We start from the raw sequence: 21,349 nt of genomic DNA, 5'->3' as shown, positions 1-21,349 counted from the left end.
CCTAAACTTGCCACCGCTTCTATCCTCTTTATTGTAAAAAACTATCTTTTCCTACGTATGTGCTGCCTCTACCTAAAGTAAAATTACTCCTCAGGCCAATAATGATCAGTGAAAATAAATGAAGGTCAGTACATATTTAATATGACACCAACAACATCCTATAGTGGCTGAGCTCAAGGAAAGATTATGTGGACAGTGCCACAGCCAACTTGTGAAGCACATGCAGCATGAACATAAAACTTTTGTTTAAAAATTATGAGGCTGCCACTGTAAAATTATCTTACTTATCACTAAGAACGGTCTTAGAGTGAATTGTCTGGCAATCTACCCAAATATTCAAATGAAATGCCTACGGACGTTTTTATACTTTCAGTTTTGTTCTCTAAATTGTTCATCCATTCAACCAATTTAATAGTTTTCAAACTGCTCTTCATCAATATAACTTTAATGCAGGTTCTTTTAGTTTTTATTATTTTAACCTTTTCTTTCCAAGCTTATGCTCCCATTGAACATTTTAATCTGCATGGATGAGACTGTTCCTGACGTCAATAGACAATTCTTAGTGATAACAAAGGGTTGGTCAGGAGCATACATGAGCCAAATAACAAAATGTCACCTTTATAGCTTCAATGCCTTATCTACTAATACATGCCAAGCTAGTATTCCCCTGCTCTAAATCATGTCGGAGTCAGGTACCAGGCAAGTCAAAACTACCCCTACAGCTCAAAGCCCACTGGAATTATAAACAGTAGCAAAGCTTATTTGTTCTGTCTTGCCTGCCATGCATCCTTGGGCCTAGGTTTTTTTCTAGCTCTTGATTCCATCTCCTGACCAAAGTCTAGTATTTTGCTTTACTCCTGCCTACTTTCTTTAGGAAATGTAAGCAATAAAGATGTTCTCTCAATAGCACCAGCTTTGTGTTGCCTCTTAATCTCTTACATAAAACAAAATCTTGTGGGTACAAATGAGACAGGGCAAGCAATAAAATAAAAGCAAAAAGTAGCTAACTGGAGAGGACTCTCATCAAAAATCTTGACAGGTCAGAATAAGCTGTTTTGGTTTGTGGTGCTGGGGATCAGACCCAAGGAGAAACTTTATAGTGAAATAAGAGAAGCCAGTTTGAAAAGGCTATACATGTGGTATGGGTTCAACTACATGACATTGTAGAAAAGATTAAATTATAAAAGATAGTTAAGAAGATCAGTGATTGCCAAAGTTTCAGGAAGAATGAAGGAGAGATAAATAGATCAAACATGGAATCTTTAGAGTAAAGAAACTACTCTGTATGATACTTTAAAAGTGATATATGGGGATGGAGAGATGGCAAATAAATATGATACATGGGGATGGAGAGAAGGCAAAAGTGATACATGGGGCTGGAGAGATGGCATAGCGGTTCAGGAGCTTGTGTGCAAAGCCTAATGACCCAGGTTTGATTCCCTAGTACTCACCTAAAGCCAGAGGCACAAAGTGGCACAAGTATCTGGAGTTTATTTGCAGTGGCTGGATGCCCTGGTGTACCCATTCTCTGTCTAGCTCCAGGCTGTCACTCTCTGCTTGCAAATCAATAAATAAAAAGGCTTTTATTTATTGATTAGCAAGCAAGGGGTGTGGGGAAAGAGAGAGAATAGGCACACCAGAGTCTCTTGTGGCAGAACTTCTTGCTGCTAGGACAAATTCTAGATATATGTGCCAGTTTGTACATCTGGCTTTTCATAGATACTGGAGAACTGAAATCAGACTGTCAGGTTTTGCATCTTTAAAAGCTGAGCCCCCCTCTTCAGCCAGAGAATGAATCTTAATACAATTTAAAGTTGAAGAATGATGTGTTAGTTATTTATGGACTACAGATGTGATGGTGGCCCCATAAGATTTTATTATCTAGTAATGTCATTGCTTTCTTAGTTTGGTTGCAATTAATCTCTGAATATTTGGCAACTTTTCTTTTAGTATTTTATTTTATTTATTTGACAGAGAGAATGGGTGCACCAGGGCCTCCAGCCACTGCAACCGAACTTCAGATGCATGCGCCCCCTTGTGCATCTGGCTAACGTGGGTCCTGGGGAATCAAACCTGGGTCCTTTGGCTCTGCATGCAAATGCCTTAACCATTAAACCATCCCTCCAACCCCATTTTTTTTTAAGGTAGGTTCTCACTCTAGCCCAGGATGACCTGGAAATCACTGTAGTTCCAGACTGGCCTTGAACTCACAGCAATCATCTTACCTATGTCTCCTTAGTGCTGAGATTAAAGTGCATACCACCACACCTGGCTAATTTCTGAATATTTAACAGCAATATATTAACAGGAGAAACTACAGAAGAGATAGAATGTGCAAACTCTCTGTACTGTTGGTCAATTTTCCTTATAAGCCTTAAACTGCTCAAAAGATTAAAATCACTGAAAAAGGCAGCAACGTGAAGCTGTTACTTCTGTTCAATAGTTACAACAGTTACTTTCTCATTGCTGGGAAAAATACCTGACAAAAATCAGTTTAAAGGAGGAAGGGTTTATTTCAGCATACAATACCAGGTTATAATTCATCATTGCAGGAAAAACATGGTGGAAGGAGCTTGAGGCTGTTAGTCACACTCAGTCCACAGTGACGAAGCAGAGAGGGATGAGTGCTAGATCTCAGCCATCTGTCTCCTAATTCACCCAGTCCAGTTCCCAGTCCATAGAACATTGCCTTCTATAACTAAGGTGTCCTCCCACGTCAATTAACCTAAGCAAGATAATCCCTCACAGGTATGCACAGTGGCTAACCTAACCTACATAATCCTTCACAGATTATCAATACAAACTATCATAGTGATTTTAACAGCCAAATATAAGGAAGTTAAGTTGATCCCAAGAGAGACAACAGAAATTTTCCCATTTAGTATAAAATATCAAAAAAGTCAAGAGAAGAGACAAAAGGATCCTTTACTCTGAAATTTTACCACCATTCTTATATACAACACTTTCCACCGTCTGGAATTATCTTTTAGTTCGTTGCTTTACTCCATGGACCAACTGTAGTGTTGTATTTCCACAGACAAGCTCTAACTTGACATACCAAATAAACTCTTGAGTTAAAGAAATAGCTCTTTCTGGATCTCTTGCTTCTCAGGTACTTGCACACACCCCGTTTTCCCTCTTTCCCTTCTTTCTTTCTCTGTTGCACACACCTCCCTTCTCCCTCCTTTCTCCTCTTTCTCTCTCCCACTACAATAAAGTCTTAGATCAAAAAAAAAAAAAAAAAAAACAGAGAGAAAGAAATGTCTGTCAGACTGGAGAGATTGCTTAGCGGTTAAGGCACTTACCCGTGAAGCCTAAGGACCTAGGTTCAATTTCCACAGTACCCATGTAAGCTACATGCACTTGGTGGTGCATACATCCGGAGTTTGTTTGCAGTGGCTAGAGGCCCTGGCTCACTTGTGCATGCTCACATGCTCTCGCTCGCTCACTCACTTGCTCGCTCCCTCTCTCTCTCTCTCTCTCTCCAATAAATAAATAAAAGTAAAGTATTTTTTTAAATTAAGGGTGTTTGCCTGAAAATCCTAAGGACCTAGGTTTTAATCCCCAGTACTCATGTAAGCCAGATGCACAAGGTAGCACATACATCTGGAGTTTGTTTGCAGTGGCTGGAGCTCTAGCAGGCCCATTCTCTCTCTGTTTGTCTCAAATAAATAAATATTTTTAAAAAAGAAATGTCTGCCATCAAATGTATTGCTTTTCTATCTCCAACTGTGAGCTACTTTTGTTTACTTCCCTATATATGTTACATAGTTATTGGTCTACTCTTTTCAGGTTTATATATCTAAATTGTATAGGCATTTATAAACATTCTTATAAACTATTTTTCTATATTTCTAAACTACCGCAGGCTGTATCACTAGTTTAAGACCTGCCTGGCAGATCTAGTTTCTTTAGTAATCCAGCAAACATTGACCCAGCAACTTCAAAAGACCCATTGTACCCTTAATTACAGCTACACTGAGAAGATATATCACCTCTATTTTTAGAGAAGTAAACATACTAAAGTTAAATATCTTAAGCACCCAAATCAACCCATATATATCAACTAAGTTCATCCCACTCATCTTTAGCTCTCCCCTGCTAGTTAGAATTCAAGGTCATTCTCTACTTTCTGAAACCTGATTTTTTTGCTGCTATTGTTTTCATTTTTTTCCCTGAAGGAGGGTATTCCTCTAGCCCAGGCTGATGTGGAATTCACTATGTAGTTTCAGGTTGGCCTCAAACTCAGTGATCCTCCTACCTCTGCCTCCCAAGTGCTAAGATTAAAGGCATGAACCACCATGCCCAGCAAGATTCATCTTATTATTTTAATCCTATCAACAACTCTATTCTCTGGACCTCAGGATTATACCTAATTCTTTAAATCTTATTCTACATGATTCTTTTATCCCCAGACCCACTCTCTATACCCATCAACTCCACTACTACTATTAGGCAGCCATGAAGCCCTCAGATTTCATGAAATTTCTACCAATGACTCTCCTTTCTGAGTAAAGGAAAGAAGCAGGTTGTTTCAACTTGGTGCTATGATTTCCCTTTAACAAAATATACATAGCAACTAGGACAATGTATAGTAATTAATGAATTTTAAAAGTCTGTTATGCAGTAGACTATCAACAACTTGAAACCAGTCACTGGCCTCAAGACTCTCTAAGAATCTCACAAAAGTAAGTAAATACTGTATTTACTGTGTGGGGGGGTTGGGGGGGAGACTTAGATTTGGCCATGAAAGACAAGTTAGCAAAATGAGGTTGCTGCTGAAAGCTATCTAAGCACATGTGAAAATTAAAATCAAAACAAAGTTTTCTTGTCATATTTATACAAAACAGAAAAATTTAAATCCAATCCTATCACAATTCGTTTTTCAACAGCAGAGAACAGTCCCTTATAAGAAAATCATAATTGTAAGACAAAGGAAATAAGCACTTCAATATCCTTACCTGTTGTGTTCCATCTGCACTTACAATAGGGGCAGATAGAAGGGAAATATCACCACTTAAAATCTGAGTTGTGTCCAGCAGAGGAGGGTGTTCTGCCATTATCAATAAGGCATTAATATGCTGAATAACCCTTCAACCCTGCAAAACAAAAATATATTAACTGTTGATATGTGTCCTTAAAATATATTTGTCTCATTCTTTAGCAAAAGATAGTGTCCCAAAAAAAATGAAAATACTGATTATTTTTTCAGACAACTAAGAAAAACTATATGTATATAATTTAATTTTTTTCATGTGGATGTGTATGTGGTGTGTGCACATTTTTGTGTGCATGCTTATGAAAGCCAGAGGCGAACATCTATCATTTCTTTATGGTATTTTCTGAGACAGGTTCTTTCACTAAACCTGCAGCTCTCTGAGTCATCTACATAAACTAGCCAACAAGTACCAGCAATCTTCTGTCAGTCTTCTCAGTACTAAAATTATAAGCAAGTACCACAATACTGGAGTTTTATGTGGGTACTAGAGATTTGAACTCAGGGCTCATACTTGTACAGCAAGCATTTTACCCACCGAGCCATCTCCCTAGCCCCAAGAAAATATACTTCTTATAACATAACTGTCTAAAATAGTTTCAAATTAAACTATACTTAAGCTAATACCAACAGCAAAACATCATTAAATTCATGTTTATCTCTCTGCCTCTCTCACCTCTAGATAATATTTAATTTAACCTTCACTTTGTAATCTACACTCTGGGCTAGGCATGAAAAACTGGCACAAAAGGCAGCTCTATCACTGATTTTTTTTTCTCTTTGAGTAGACAAGGTAACAATGAAAACCCAGTCTCCCTCTGGTTTGACTAGATGCACTATACAGAATTATCAGTTTTCATTGAACCTTCAAAGTACAAATGATAGAAAAACTTGCTCAAAGTTAGGATAGGAACCTCTAGAGTTTTGATTCCTTACATTACCCATTTGTCTGGTTTTATTAGTCTCTTATAGGTGCTAACTACCTTATAGCAAACCACATCTTTCACTGACGTATGCACATACATTTAATCTTTAACTGTAGGTATAATATCAGTCTCATAACAGGAGGAGATGTAAGGAAGGCTGTATTAATCTACTCTATACAACTTTAGCAAATTATATTTCAATGTAAGTAAATTGGATATAACTACAAATTTTATAAATGTATGATAAACTTTTTTTTTTAAGGTAGGATCTTGCTCTAGGTCAGGCTGACCACGAATTCACTATGTGGTCTCAGGCTGGCCTCCAACTCACAGGGATCCTTCTACCTCTGCCTCCTAAGTGCTAGGATTAAAGGTATGTGCCCCCAAGCACAGCAAGATAAACATTTTTAGATGCTTGTAGCATTCAAGAACTCAATGGTTGGGCTGGAGGGATTGCTTAGTAGTTAAGGCACTTACCTACAAAGCCAAAGGAACCATGTTCAGTTCGTCAGTACCCATATAAGCCAGCTGTACAAGGTGGTGCATGCATCTTCAGCTCCTTTGCAATAGCTGGAAGCCCTTTTGTGCCTATTCTTCTCTCTCTCCCTCTCTCAAATAAATATTTTTTTTAAATTTGTTTATTTTTATTTATTTATTTGAGAGTGACAGACAGAGAAAGAGGCAGAGAGAGAGAGAGAGAGAATGGGCGCACCAGGCTTACGTGGGTCCTGGGGAATCAAGCCTTGAACCAGGGTCCTTAGGCTTCACAGGCAAGCGCTTAACCGCTAAGCCCTCTCTCCAGCCCTCAAATAAATATTTTTTAAAAAACAAATTTAAAAAAGCTGGGCGTGGTGGCGCACGCCTTTAATCCCAGCACTCGGGAGGCAGAGGTAGGAGGATTGCCATGAGTTCAAGACCACCCTGAGACTACAGAGTTAATTCCAGGTCAGCCTGGACCAGAGTGAGACCCTACCTCGAAAAACCAAAAAAAAAAAATTAATGGGTAAGGGTTAAAATATTTTAATTTTTATACAGATTAAACTCATGTTATTCATTTTAAAATTCTGAATCTTTATAGAAGCTCTCACATCAATTTATTTAACCTGAGAGGAATTTTCCATTTTCAAGTATGTAAAAACTACTCTAAGACACTGCTGTCATGGCTAGTCAGAGAACCTTGCTCTTATGGCTAGCCAGAGATGGCAGCAGACACTGAGGAGACTTACAACTCATCACAGTGGAAAATAAGAGGCTGCCAAGAAGAGAAACATCTAACAGGCCCTCCAAGATACCACGTAGAAGAGGGACAGATAGGAGCCATATGGTGGGAAGGTGTACCCTACTGAAATTGACTGAGGCATTCACAACCATATTGATGAGGAAAGCCCTTGGTGGAATTAAGAGCTAGGGAGAAGGGAAATAAAGAGGATAACCTGATGAAAATACAACCAATTTGCAATATACTAATTCCCAATAAAAATTCCTTTAATGAAAAAGCATAACTGAGTAAGTACACAGTAAAATATCAGTACCTTGATACTATATATTTTTCACTAATAAAATTATTTTAAAAAATAAAATTGTTGGTTATTTTAACCAGAATTGTTGTCAAAGATATAGTCAAAGGAGATCTGTATTTTCAATACCAAAAGTAATTGCAATTGCCACACTTCTTCCCCTCCACCTGAGTGCCCAGATTTCCCATCCATCACTTTATTGAAATTTAGAAGGTAGCATCTGACTTCCCTGATCAAAAATGACTATAGACAGAACTGTATGAGCAGCTCTTTGTCTCCAGATTGTAAATTCTGGTAGTGTCCATATATTTTATACAATCAAATTCCTAGCTACATCTAGGTACTTTGTCAGCAACAATAAAATTATAGTCAACAGTTCATCCCTGTCATTTAAACATGCCATGTACAGTAAAACACCTAGAAGGGAATCTTCACCTGATTTGTCTGTAAGTGGAGCTGCAGGGCCCTCAAGATGAGAGCCCTCCACAGGTAAGAGTGAACTTCTGCTTTATAGGTCTCCAGGAGAAAAAGGAGAACTAGAACTCCTGATGTTATTATGGTATGTTGCTAATGTCCTGTGTCTTCTTGGAATTGGGACATCAGAACCCACCTTTCCTAGTCCCTGTTTGTTCTTTCCAAAGGATATTATTTGATTGGATTATGAAGATCTCGAATTTTAGCTATGAATCCTATTTTTGCTAGTAAGTCTTCTCTTCTAAAAACAATGTATATATATATATATACACACACACACACAATCTTCCTCCTTCAGTGTTAACCCTGACCTAAACTGTACCTAGGCTTCTTTATAAATTATTTTTAAAGTGTGAAATTACACAGAAAAAATTAGAAAGCATGAGAAAGTGCTCTAAAATTTAAAAAAAAATATTCAGCATAAGTACACATTGAAGACTTCATACTTAAAACCATAATATAGAACATTTTATATTATGTAACTATCTTATGCATGACAGAAGAAATGTTAACACACAAGTATGAACAAATAAATTTGCATAATCGCTATTGCTAAGTTACTTAAAGACTAATAGCACTTCTAAATATTTTAAATTATCTCAAGTAATTTCTCTCTGGAATATATATGATTATAAAACGGTGTCAGGTGTGGTGGTACATGCCTTTAATCCCAGCACTAAGGAGGCAGAGGTAGGAGGATTGATGTGAGTTCCAGGTCAGCATGGGCTAGAGTGAGACCCCACCTTGAAACCACTCCCACCAAAAAATTTCAGCTACAAAGTGGCAATGAGTCAATGTACTATTTTCCCTCTTTCATGTCACATAATTTGGCATAAAAAATTACTGTCAAGAAGTTATCTAAAGAGTAAAGAGAGATTTTATAAATAATTCAGTTTTCTTCCTCTTTTCCTTCTTACTCCCACCAACCCACCCCCACCACTCATTTTATGTTGGGATCAACTTTTTCTTTCTAATAAGAGATGGAATCATAACCGTTTTCCCAGGCTGGCCCCCACTCCAAGGCTAAAGCAATCCTCTTGCCTCAGGGCCCTGTGTAGCTGAAACTTCAAGTACATGCCAGCTACCCATGATGCCCTTGAGCTTGACATAATTCTCCTACTAACATGGATCACCACGCCCAGAAATTTTTTTTTAACAAAATTTTGCTCTATAACCCTGGCTGACTTAGTACTTGCTCAATAAAAGGCCCAGGCAGCATCAAACTCACAAATTTCCTGCCTTAGCCTATGCACTGTTGGGGTCACAGGCACACATCACCAGGCCAGGGTTCATTTTTGTTAACTAAAATTATTTAATTTTAAAGCTGAAAATCATTGAGTCATTTTGTCATAGTATTCTATTTTGAATGTTCTATATAGTTTGTTTAACTAAAATTGCACATCATCACTATTGCTTAAATGTTAGAATATTACTGAGGACATAACCACAGTTTGACTTAAGAGCGAGGCTGGAAGTTTTACACCTACAATAAAGATTGCTTCTGAATCTTCAAGGTAATTCTAAAATTAGTGAGTTACTAAGAAGTAGGGTATATAGCAACATGCTAATAATACTGCTATTTCAGTTAAGGCATTCCTTTAATTTTATTTAAAAGAAACTGCAAAATAGCAAAGCTTCGTTTATGATTTTTTTTTTTTGTTTGTTTTGTTTTTCGAGGTAGGGTCTCACTCTTGCTCAAGCTGACCTGGAATTCACTATGTAATCTCAAGGTGGCCTTGAGCTCATGGTGATCCTCTTACCTCTGCCTCCCAAATGCTGGGATTAAAGGTGCTAGGACTAAAGGTGTGAACCACCACGCCTGGCTGAACTGGTTTCTTGTATCAACATATTCATCACCTTGTATACAAAGACGGTAGATTTACTTAAGTTTAGAGATTGAAAACTTCAGTCCTGCAACACGATTGTTGCATTTAATAATCTTGAAATGCCTTCCATTCTTTGTTTACAGAACAGTAGTTATTTTTAATTTCATCTAATTTTTTTTACTATTTGCTTTCTAAATTCTCAACTTATCTTGAGACCCCAAACACCTTTTTGTTTTACTTATGCATCTATTGTTTGCTTCTTATAATATATGACATATGCAAAAGAATAGGAATGGTTTATAGTGTTAATGTCCCCAGAGTAAATATCCCATCTCCAGGACCCATTTCCAGTAAAAAGCAAAAGAAAATGCTATATATTCTAACACATGATGTAGAACATACATTGTCTTAAAAATTGGTCTACAAATCTAAAATTTTTTAAAAGCCAGCATTTGGATAAAAGATGGCTCCAGCATATTCATTTATTTATTCATTTGTGCTACTCTCCTGCCTTTCTTCCCAAAGCCTCCCTTGTGATTTCATGGCATATTAATTTTGAGGTAAGAGTGGAGAAAATCTTAACATTTAGGGAATTTAGGTAAAGAAAATCTAAATAGGAACTGAAGAGATGGCTCAGAAGTTAAGGGACTAACGGCCAGAGTTCAATCCCCCAGTGCCCAAGTAAAGCCAGATACACAGTGGCACATGCATCTGGAATTCATTTGCAGTGGCTAGAGGCCCTGATGTGCCTGTATTCATTCATTCATTCTCACTCTCACTTTCTCTCTTTGCAAATAAATAAATATTTTAAAAAAATAAAACCTAAATATCTTTATACTATTCATGAAACTTTTTTCTAAGTTAGAAACTTTATTTTATTATTTATTTATTTTGTTACTTTTTAAGGTAGGGTCTCACTCTAGCCCAGGCTGACCTTGAACTCAACAGCAATCCTCCTACCTCTGCTTCCCAAATACTGACAGTAAAGGCCTACATCACCACACCTGGCTTAAATAAGAAATTTTGGTGTCAGATTAGAGATGGCTAGTTCACTAATTACTTATTTCTTACTAACTTCCTTATTTCTTTCAGCTATTTGTATTCTCCTTTGATACATTCAGTTTATTCATGTGACCTCTTAGATTTCATTGAACATTTTTATAGTCATTCTTTTGAGTATGATACCTGGGATTTCATCTAACTCACTCTCACTGCAGTCTATCACTAGGGAATTAGTAATTTTCACAGAAGTCATGGTGCCTTGATTTTTCATGTTTCTGTGTTGGGACTTAGACAACATTTAGAATTAGGTTGTTGGCTGAACAGTTTTGTTTTGTTTTCTTTTTCCAATTTCCTATATTATTTCAGTGGAAGTATGTGCAATGTTCAAGTAGGACTAAGTTATAGTAGGGTTATGATATCATTTCTCACCACAAGGATGTCCAGTCATCAAAGTTCTGGCCAGAGTACTTAGACAAGAAAAAGAAATAAAAGGTATTCAAAATGGAAAGGAAGAAGCAAAATAATCAGTTTACAGATACTGCCTTATATGTAAAAACCTAAGGGTTTCAGGAAAAGTGTTGGAATTAATGAACAAATTTAGCACAGTTCCAGAATTTGAATCAATATGGAACAATCAGTTGTACTGCTGCACACTTAATTCAAAACATGTTAAAAGATCCAAGCTGTAGGAGGTAGGAGCCACATGTGATGGCACATGACTTTAATCCCAGCATTTGGGAGACAGAGGTAGAAGGATTGCAGTGAGTTTGAGGCCACACTGAGACAACATAGTGAATTCCTAAGCCGGGCGTGGTGGCACACACCTTTAATCCCAGCACTTGAGAGGCAGAGGTAGGAGGATTACCTTGAGTTCGAGGCCACCCTGACACTACCTGAGGTCAGCCTGGGCCAGAGGAAGACCCTACCTCGAAAAACCAAAACCAAAACAAAACACAGTGAATTCCAGATCAGCCTGTGCTAGAGTGAGACCCTACCTCAAAAACAAACAAACAGGGCTGGAGAGATGGCTTAGCGGTTAAGCTTGCCTGTGAAGCCTAAGGACCCCGGTTCAAGGCTCTATTCTCCAGGACTCACATTAGCCAGATGCACAAGGCGGCACATGTGTCTGGAGTTCATTTGCAGTGGATAGAAGCACTGGCACGCCCATTCTCTCTCTCTCTCTCTGCCTCTTTCTCTGTCACTCTCAAATAAATAAATAAAAATGAACAAAAACATTAAAAAAATAAACAACTCTAAGCTGTGAAATGGATAATCTGAGAAAATCAGGAAGATTCAATATTCAACAGCACCAAAAAGAATATGTAAACTTAATCATGTAGGTAAAAGAGCTACACACTGAAATTATAGATTAAAAAGTAGAAAACATCCCAGGTTCACTTATTGAAAGATTTATTTTGATGATGTCCAAATTATTTAAAATGATCTGCACATCCAGTGGAATCCTTATAAATGTTCCAAAAGCTTTTTTTTGTAAAAATAGAAAAAAAATCATTGTAAAAGTCAAATGGTACTTCAAATGACCCAAAATAGCCAAAACAATTTTGGAAAAAAAAGATGAAGGATTCACATTTCCTCATTCTGAAACATAAAGACCCAGTAATGGTGGGACAAGCACAGGATAGACATTCTTATGCCCCAAAATAAAAAAAAAAAAATAATAATAAAATAAATTTTAAAAAGATGAATGGCTCTGTAATGGATTCCAAGTAAGTCAACCCTTAGCAGGACAAACACCATTAGATCTAAAGGCATTAGAATATTTTCATTCAATATTATGTTTTCCCACTGGGATGGCAATATCACCCAGATAGGTTGATAAGGTGGCCTAGCTCTTCCACTTAATAAAGCCTTGCCTATGCTGCTCTCTAACAGAGATTTGACTGCATGCCCTGCTAGTTGGCAATCACTCTTGTCTTTTAAAACCCAAGAGGGCCGGGCATGGTAGTTAACATCTATAATCCCAGCACATGAGATGCTGATGATGCAGGAAGATTGTCATGAATTTCAGGCTAGCCTGAGCTATAAAGGGAAACAAAAAATAAAATTAATTAAAACTCATATGATGGATGAGGAGATAGCTCAGTCAATCAAGTAGATGCCTTGCAAGCATGAGAGCCAGAGTTCAATCACAAGTATTCATATAAAAGTGACAAACATGGTAGTGTGCACTTGTAATCCCAGCACTGGGGTGGTAGAGACGGGTAAATCTCAAATGCTTGCTGGCAAACCAGTCTTGCTTAGCTGCTCCAGGCCACTGAGAGACGTTGTCTCAAAAAAAAAAAAAAAAAAGAGAGAGAGAGAGAGAGAGAGAGAGAGCTGGGCATGGTGGCACATGCCTTTAATCCCAGAACTTGAGAGGCAGTGGTAGGAGGATCACCATGAGTTTGAGGCCACCCTGAGACTACATCGTGAATTCCAGGTCAGCCTGGACTGAGACCCTACCTCAAAAAAATGGAAAAATAAAGGTAAATAGCAACCTTGAGGAACACCACCTAAGGTTGTCTTCCAGCCTCTATATACACATCTATATGCATGTACACATACACATACATATCTCAACATACATATGTTGAAATGGCTGATGAAGCATGTCTATAACATCCATACTATTTACCATTTATCAAATAGTCAGCCAACCATATCTCTGGTGTTCTTTTCCAAGCATGCTTTCTTATTGTTAATGTGAGATGAGAATTTTCCAGATCTTTAAGTTCTGATTTCTTCTTTCTCAACAATTATTTTTTCAAACAATCTCTTTCTCCATGAATTTTCTATAAGCAGTGAAGAGGAACCAAGCTACACCTTTAACATTCTGCCTTAAAAAAAAAAAAAAATCCCCTTCTACAAATCAAAACACAAATGCAAGATAGCCAAGTAGTTTGCCCATTTATAACAAGGAGTACCTTTTCTCCAATGTTTCTGATTTTTGTCCAAGACCTTTACCAGTCACATTTCTACAATAATTTTGTTCAGGATTATTTGTGTCCTTTCAAAAGGCAGTGCATTCTCTCCAGCTCTTTTTTAATATTTTTTGTTTATTTTTATTTATTTGAGAGTGACAGACAGAGAGAGAAAGATGCAGAGAGGATAGAGAGAGAGAATATGGGCACGTCAGGGCCTCCAGCCACTGCAAAAGAACTCCAGATGCGTGTGCCCCCTTGTGCATCTGGCTAACGTGGGGCCTGGGGAATCGAACCTCGAACCGGGGTCCTTAGGCTTCATAGGCAAGCGTTTAACCACTAAGCCATCTCTCCAGCCCTCCAGCTCTTTTTTAATTGTGCATCCTCGCCAGAATTATCCTTAGGAAATCACTGTAAGTGCATGATAATATTAGCTGTTTCTAGCATGCACCTAAAAACTTTTACAGTCTCTTCCTCCCAGTACTCAGTTTGAAAACCAGTTTTTAAGAAAATATTTTATTATTTATTTCTTTATTGCAGAGAGAAGGAGAGAGAGCGAGAATGGGCACACCAAGGCCTCTAACCTTGCAAACGAACTCCAGATACATGTGCCATCATGTGCTTACGTGGGACCTGGGTCCTTAGGCTTTATAGGCAAGCACCTTAACTACTAAGCCATCCCTCCAGCCTGAAAAACACTTTTTTAATCTTTTTATTTAAATATACAAATTTTTATCGTAGCTGTTAGGTATTTAATGCAACAATATCTCCCCTTTTCTTTTATACCCACTACTGACTTACTGTGGGGCTATTATATTATAGAAAATTATCATTGTTTTAAAGGCTTAAAAAGAAGACATCATTTCTAACAATTCTGGATCTCAAAAATCCAAGACTAGGGTGCCACAGTGATCAGGTTATCAAGGACCTTTTCCTGGCTGTCAATAGCTAAATTCATTGAATTTTCACATACTAGAGAGCAACTAATGCATAGTAATTTATTTTTTTAACTAGAAATCAAAGAATTAGTCTTAGAAAATATGTAAAATTTCCCATTCTTAATGTTACATATTTATTTCAGGTTTCTGAGAAGAATGAAAGAATGATTTTGCAGAATCATCCTGTTACTTTTGTCTCAATAAATTCCTCTGAGTGATTTTAAATACCTTTCTATAATGCAGTCAAGTTTAGATGATAAAAAACTCTAAAGTTAGAAAATAAGAGATCAAAATTGGAAAAAGTATATTTTTGGTTCATGAGATGAATTAGAAATTTGGATAAAGCTCAAGTTCAAGCAGAATTTAATGAAATTTTTCTGAAGAAGTAATGAGATGGTTAGTAAATGTGATTCTGTCAATTCCACATCTTTCCAAGACTTAGTTTTACATTAAAATTTTGCTCACAGTGCTATAGCCATATCCACATTCTTCCCACCCCTCCCTCCCCCCAAGGTAGGGTCTCACTCTAGCTCAGACTGACCTGGAAGTCACTATGTAGACTCTGGGTAGCCTCGACTATTGGCGATCCTCCTACCTATGCCTCCTCAGTGCTGGGATTAAAGGCGTGCACCACCATGCCTGGCTATATCCATATTTTTAATGGTCTTAGGAAATAAACAGAGAATTACTGTAATCCCATCAGTTTGACAGTTAACACTGTAATCATATTAGGTCAAAATGGGCTTCCCAAAAGGGAGTCACCAAAAGAAACAGGATGGCTACAGGGTAATATAAGAAAATGGGTCATCCACATTTCTCTAGAAGTATGCCCCAAGAACAAGATTTACCGCCCTCCTTATCTCTCACAAGGTCACTTCTGGTCTCACCCTGAGATCAGAGATTTACTGCCTCCCTATATCTCACCAGGTCACTCCTGGTCTCTCCATATGGCTAATGTAAAGAACAAAGATATACTGCCACAATAAGAAAATTCCTTCCCCTTTCTCACCTTCCCCAGATTGAAAAAACCTATAAAGCCCACTATCTATAACCCCAGACTGACTGCTCTGCTCTTAAGCGTCAGTCCTGGTAGCTCATATTTTACCCCGAATAAAAATTTCCATCTTTGTGTCAGAGTCTCGGTGGTCCTTGGTCATTCCTGAACTTTACACATAATATTTTACCATTTATTTCTTTCATATGTAACTTTAAGTACTCCTTAATTCTAGAGCTAAATGTGATAATAATCTTGGAGTCCTAAAATTTCAGATGATCTTAGAATTCTTTAATTTTTACTTTCTATAACTTAGTCATATCATGAAATCAAAAAGATACATTAATAGCTGGGCACAGTAACACATGCCTTTTAATCCCAGCACTTGGGAGGCTGAGGCAGGAGGATCACTGTGAGTTCAAGACCACGCTGAGACTATAGAATGCATTCCAGGTCAGCCTGGGCTACAGCAAGACCCTACCTCCAAAAACCAAAACCAAACAAACAAAAAAAAAGATATATTACATTTTATCAATCTAAATGTACACATTTGTCCTATAAGTCCCTCAACTGTGTTGTAATATAACATCTGATCTAATATAGTGATCTCATCTTTCTTTGGGATGGTGTTACCGCATTTCATCTTTTTCTATCTTTTGCTTTTAATTTATATGTCTGTATACTCCGAGTCTCATTCTGTAGCCCAGGTTGGTCTGCACAGTCTATACAGCCCAGGATGGCCTTGAGCTCATGGCAATCCTCCTGCCTCAGCCTTGACTGCTGGGGATTACAGGCAGCATTTGAGTTTTTAAAATGTTTGTTTGTTTGTTTGTTTGCAAGCAGAGATAGAGAGAATAGAGACAAATAGGAAGAGAATGGGCACATCAGGGCCTCCAGCAACTACAAACTCCAGATGCATGTGCCACTTTGTACAACTGGCTTTACATGGGCACTGAGGAATCAAACTCAGGTCCTTAGGTTATGTAGGTAAGAGTCTTAACTGCTAAGCCATCTCTCCAGCCCGGGCATTGAAATTTAAATCTAGAAGCTCTCTCCACTTAAAATGTTCAAGCTTTCCTTTAGTCTAACAACAAATCTGCTTCAATGACTCCTGATTAATCACCTGTATTATATCTGGTCAGCTTCAAGTGACTGATTTTCTCCTAGTTAGGTTTCATATTTCTTTTGCTTCTTTGTAATCTTAGTAATTTCGATGGAATGTCAGGCATTGTGAATCTTACTTTATTGGCTACTATATTTTGCTTTAGTTCCGAGATAGTAACTAGGAAATAGTTTGATCCTTTGGGGTGTTGTTTATGCATGTCCAAGGCTGCTTTTCGTCTATGATCATTTTCTCCTACCTCTGGGGCATGATCCACCAGAGTACTCTACCAAATGCCTTGTAAATGAAGAGGTTATCTCCTATGGCTGGTGGGTCAAGGTACTTTTTTCTGATCCTGCATGAATTTGGACATTATTCTATGCAATCCTTTTAAGTTATCTCCTTCCCAATATATATATGTAAAGGTATGAATTTATTAGTACTCTGCTGAATACTTACAGAGAGTCCTTCTTTATATCTCTGCTTCTGTGCTGCTCTTTGCTGTCTGGGTCTGTGTCCTGCAAATCATAATCTATCTGGGTTCCTGGACAGCCAACCAGAACTCAAGTCTGAACCTGTAAAGAGTTTTCTTGGGTTGCCTGTCTATGTGTGCCCTGGTAACTTCCTCCAGAAGCTGAACAAACTATGAGGTTTGTTTTGTTTACCCTCTTTTTGTGGTTTGATAGCTAATATCTCAAACACTATTGTTGAAGTATTTTCTTTAGTTTTTCACTTATTTCAGCAAAAATGTAAATCCAATCATCTTTACTGCTTCATGGCAGGAAACTTAATTTTTACTTAAGTTTTTAGTGTGCCCAAAGAACAGTAAGAAAATAAACAGATTTAGAGTACAGTATCAGTGGTTATGTTTCAAAGTATGATTCCCCTGTCCCAGAACAGCTTGATATACCAGAAAGAGATCACTACTTTAAACATGCTACTGATCTGTCCTGGAATAAAAAGAAAATTTGAAATTACATATTTAAGGCAAATTATACACAACTCCTTAGTCTTTGTTTCAGTGTAAGACTTTGGGTTACTACCAGCTGAATGAGTTTATTCAAATGTATCATCCATAAGCTAGAGTTAATATAATTCTGGCAGTTGTTGAGGCTTCCAATTTATGATTCTAAGACATCTGGCTGCCATGCAACACAGACAGGATTACAATTTGTGGAGAAGAATACTATAATTGGTCCTGGTTTTTGTAGTGTCTACAATTGGTTATGGTTTTCAAGTCTGACAAAAGTTTAGTTTGGGGGCTGGAAAGATAGTTTAGTGCTTAAGGCACATGCCTGCAAAGCCAAAGAATCCCAGTTCAATTTTCCAGGACCCATGTAAACCAGATGCACAAGGGGTGTATGCATTTGGAGTTCATTTGCAGTGGCTAGAGGCCCTGGCATGCCCATTCTCTCTCTCGCTTGTGCGCGCACACGCGCGCGCTCCTGCTCTCTCTCTCTCTCCTTTTCTCTCAAATAAACAAATAAATTTTTTAAATTTAATTTTAAATTAAAAGGTTTTTGATCATAAATTACTTTTTTAGTTCTATCACTCCCATATTTTAGTTTTAGGAGAAAACTACTTAATTCACCCTTATAATAACTAATCCTTATAATGAAGCACATGTGCACTAGCACATAGCAGTATTTCTTACTCATTACTATTTTTTTATTTTCTTGAGACAGGGTCTCACTATAGAAGCCAGGTGGGCCTTGTACACATAATCTTCCTACCTCTTGAGCGTTGGTATTACAGATGTGTGTTACTACATGCAGTGAGGCTGTCCCCTTTTCAACAGCCACAAAAAGAAAACAATATCAAATACCTTGGAGTAATACTAAGTAAGGATGAGAAAGATCTCATAAAACACTCAAGAAAGAAACTCAGGAGGACATGAGAAGATGGAAAGACCATCCATGCTCCTAGACAGGTAGAATTAATATTGTGAGAACAACAATTCTACCAAAAGCAATATGCAGATTCAGTGCAATACCAATAAAAATCCCAGCACCATTCTTCACAAAGATAGAAAAAAATCTCAAAATCTACACAGAATGGCAGAAGGCCTCTGATATCCAAAATATCCTCAACAAAAGAAACACCTCTGAGCCAGACAGGGTGATGCAGGCCTTTAATCCCAGCATTTGGGAGGCACAAGTAGGAAGATCTCAGGCCAGCCTGAGAAAACATAGTGAATTCCAAGTTAGCTTCAGCTAGAGAGAGATTCTACCTTGAAAAGCAAAATAAATAAATGAATAAATAAAAAATCTCTGGAAGTATCACCATACCCAATCTAAAGATATACTACAAAACCATAGTGACATAAATAGCATGGTACTGGCATCAAAACAGACATAAACTAGAGAAATGGCTTAGGGGGTTAAAGTGCTTGCCTGAGAAATAAGGACTTTGGTTCAATTCCCCAGGACCCATGTAAGCCAGATGCACTAGGTGGTGCATGCTTCTGGAGTTTGTTTGAAGCGTCTGGAGGCCCTGGTGCACCCATTCTCTCTTTCTCCTTCTCTCTCTTTCTGTAAATTTTTTTTTTAAAAAGTGAAAAAACAGACATATGGGCTGGAGGGATGGCTTCGTGGTTAAGGTATTTGCCTGCAAAGCCAAAGGACCCAGGTTTGATTCCCCAGGACCCTATTAGCCAGATGCACAAGGGGGCGCATGTGTCTGGGGTTCATTGGCAGTGGCTGGAGTCCCTGGTGCACCAGTTCTCTCTCTCTCTCAAATAAATAAATTAGAAAATGCATAAAAACCAATGGAACAGAGTAAAATACCTGGCCCTTAGTCCAAGTAACTACAGTTACTTATCAAAGGAGGCAATAATATATACTGGAAAAAAAGACAGTATCTTCAACAAATGGTGCTGGACAAATTGGATAACCACAAACCCTTAAACAATAAGAAAAACATAGGGGAAACTCTCCACAATGTGGAAGAAAATGTTCAATGACCTTACCCATCAGGGAAATGCAAATTTAAATTTAAACAACTAAAATTCCACCTTACCCCAGTCAAGATGACAATTGCTAAGAAAAGAAAAAAAAAACAATAAATGTTGGCAAAGATATGGGCTTAGGAGAAATGAAATCCTCATTCACTGCTGGTGGGAGTACAAACTTGTATAACCACTATGAAAATCAATATGGAGATTCCTGAAAAAGATGAAAATAGAACTACCAACTGACCCAGTTATTCCTCCATTGGGCATCTACCCTAAAGGCTCCACTCTTCACTCCATAAATATTTGCTCAACCATGTTTACAGCTCCTCAATTCTCAATAACTAAGAACTGGAATCAACCAAGTGCTCATTGCTTAACAAATGGATAATGAAGATGTGATATATTTACACAACAGAACTCTACTCAGCAGTAAATAAAAATAATATAATGAAATTTGTAGGAAAATAGATGGACTTGGAACAAATAATACTAAGTGAACTCACACAAGTACAGGAAGAAAAATGCCACATGTTCTCCCTCATCTGTGCTTCCTAACCTAGATCAGCTTAAATCACAGGCATAACTGACAGGCAACTCCAGGGATAAATAATAGGGGCAGAAGTGTTTGGGGGAAGGGAAATGGGAGGGTAGGGGACGATATACACAAAATTAAATCCAAAATGAATTACTACCATAGAAACCATTTTCCTGGATAGTAGATGAAAAGATATAACCCTCAACAGGATTGTGGGTGGAATCATCTGGTAAGAAGGGCCCTGGAGAGGGTGGAATGAAGATTAACCCTAAAACATGTGGCTATGGCCTATAACACTAAGTTGTTGATCAGAGACTTACAAGGTCCCCAAAACAAGTCAGACTTCTGTGAAAGGACTTGATGACCGACCTGTCTAAGTTAAAGTTAAGAGGCAGACTTCTGTTAAGATGGTGTCGCCTCACATCATGGAAAAAAAAAAAAACAAAAAACAAGTCCCTTAAGGTTGGGAGGGGTGTATTTTTGTTTAGAGGTTTGCTGACTCTACTAGGCCTCCAGTGGTAGGGTATAGAGGAGCAAAATAGGGAATCCACTGATTCCCATACTCTCCAGCAGACAGCCCACCAGTCCTGGATCCCCTCAAGCAGCCATCCTAGTCGCAGTCCCTGCAGGAGGTCCCTCCTGCACTAACTGCAGGACAAGTGGACCCAAGCTAGCAGGCTAGGTCCTCTGTCCTAGGCTTTCCCACCACCAGGCAGAGCTCCAAAGACACGATCAGCGTCCACAGTTCCTCCCCAGCCTTGTTGTGCCCCGCCTGCACATGTGATCACCGGTCCTGCTCAGCCTTGCTGTCCCTCATAGGCACACATGATTGCCTTTCCTGCGAAGCTTTGCAGGCAGTCCAACACCCAGCCTTCCTGACACCCCTGGGCAATCACCAGCCCAGTTGCTGTTCCTGTCCAGCCCATTTGAGCCCAGCACACAATTGCCATCCCACTCGCCACTGCCTCCTCCAATCCCTGAACAGGGACCAGGCTAGTGTATCTGCCCTAGCCTTTCTGAACTCCGGAGGTGATCATTGTCCCACTCACTGCCACCACGACCCACCCCCCCAAGCCAGCAGGTTAACATCCCACACCCTAGGTTTTCTAGAACATTGTGATGGGCAGACCACAGCAAAAAGGGAATAGCACAAAAAAAATCAGAT

General features: G+C 38.3%; 1 protein-coding gene across 1 annotated transcript in view; it reads right to left on the bottom strand.

Moving 5' to 3' along the window:
• The window catches only part of Fndc3a (fibronectin type III domain containing 3A), a 216,176-nt gene that overhangs the window by 173,839 nt on the left and 20,988 nt on the right, over positions 1-21,349 (bottom strand). The window contains exon 2 of the mRNA XM_004665882.3: positions 4,962-5,099. Within this exon, the coding sequence (XP_004665939.1) occupies positions 4,962-5,060 (99 nt within the window). The 5' untranslated portion in view covers positions 5,061-5,099. The remainder of the gene's footprint in view (positions 1-4,961; positions 5,100-21,349) is intronic.

Source organism: Jaculus jaculus, chromosome 3 (genome assembly GCF_020740685.1).
Source record: "Jaculus jaculus isolate mJacJac1 chromosome 3, mJacJac1.mat.Y.cur, whole genome shotgun sequence".
Classification (NCBI taxonomy): Eukaryota; Metazoa; Chordata; class Mammalia; order Rodentia; family Dipodidae; genus Jaculus; species Jaculus jaculus.
The sequence above is the reverse complement of the archived record's forward strand: the minus strand, read 5'-3'. Positions and strand labels throughout refer to the sequence as shown.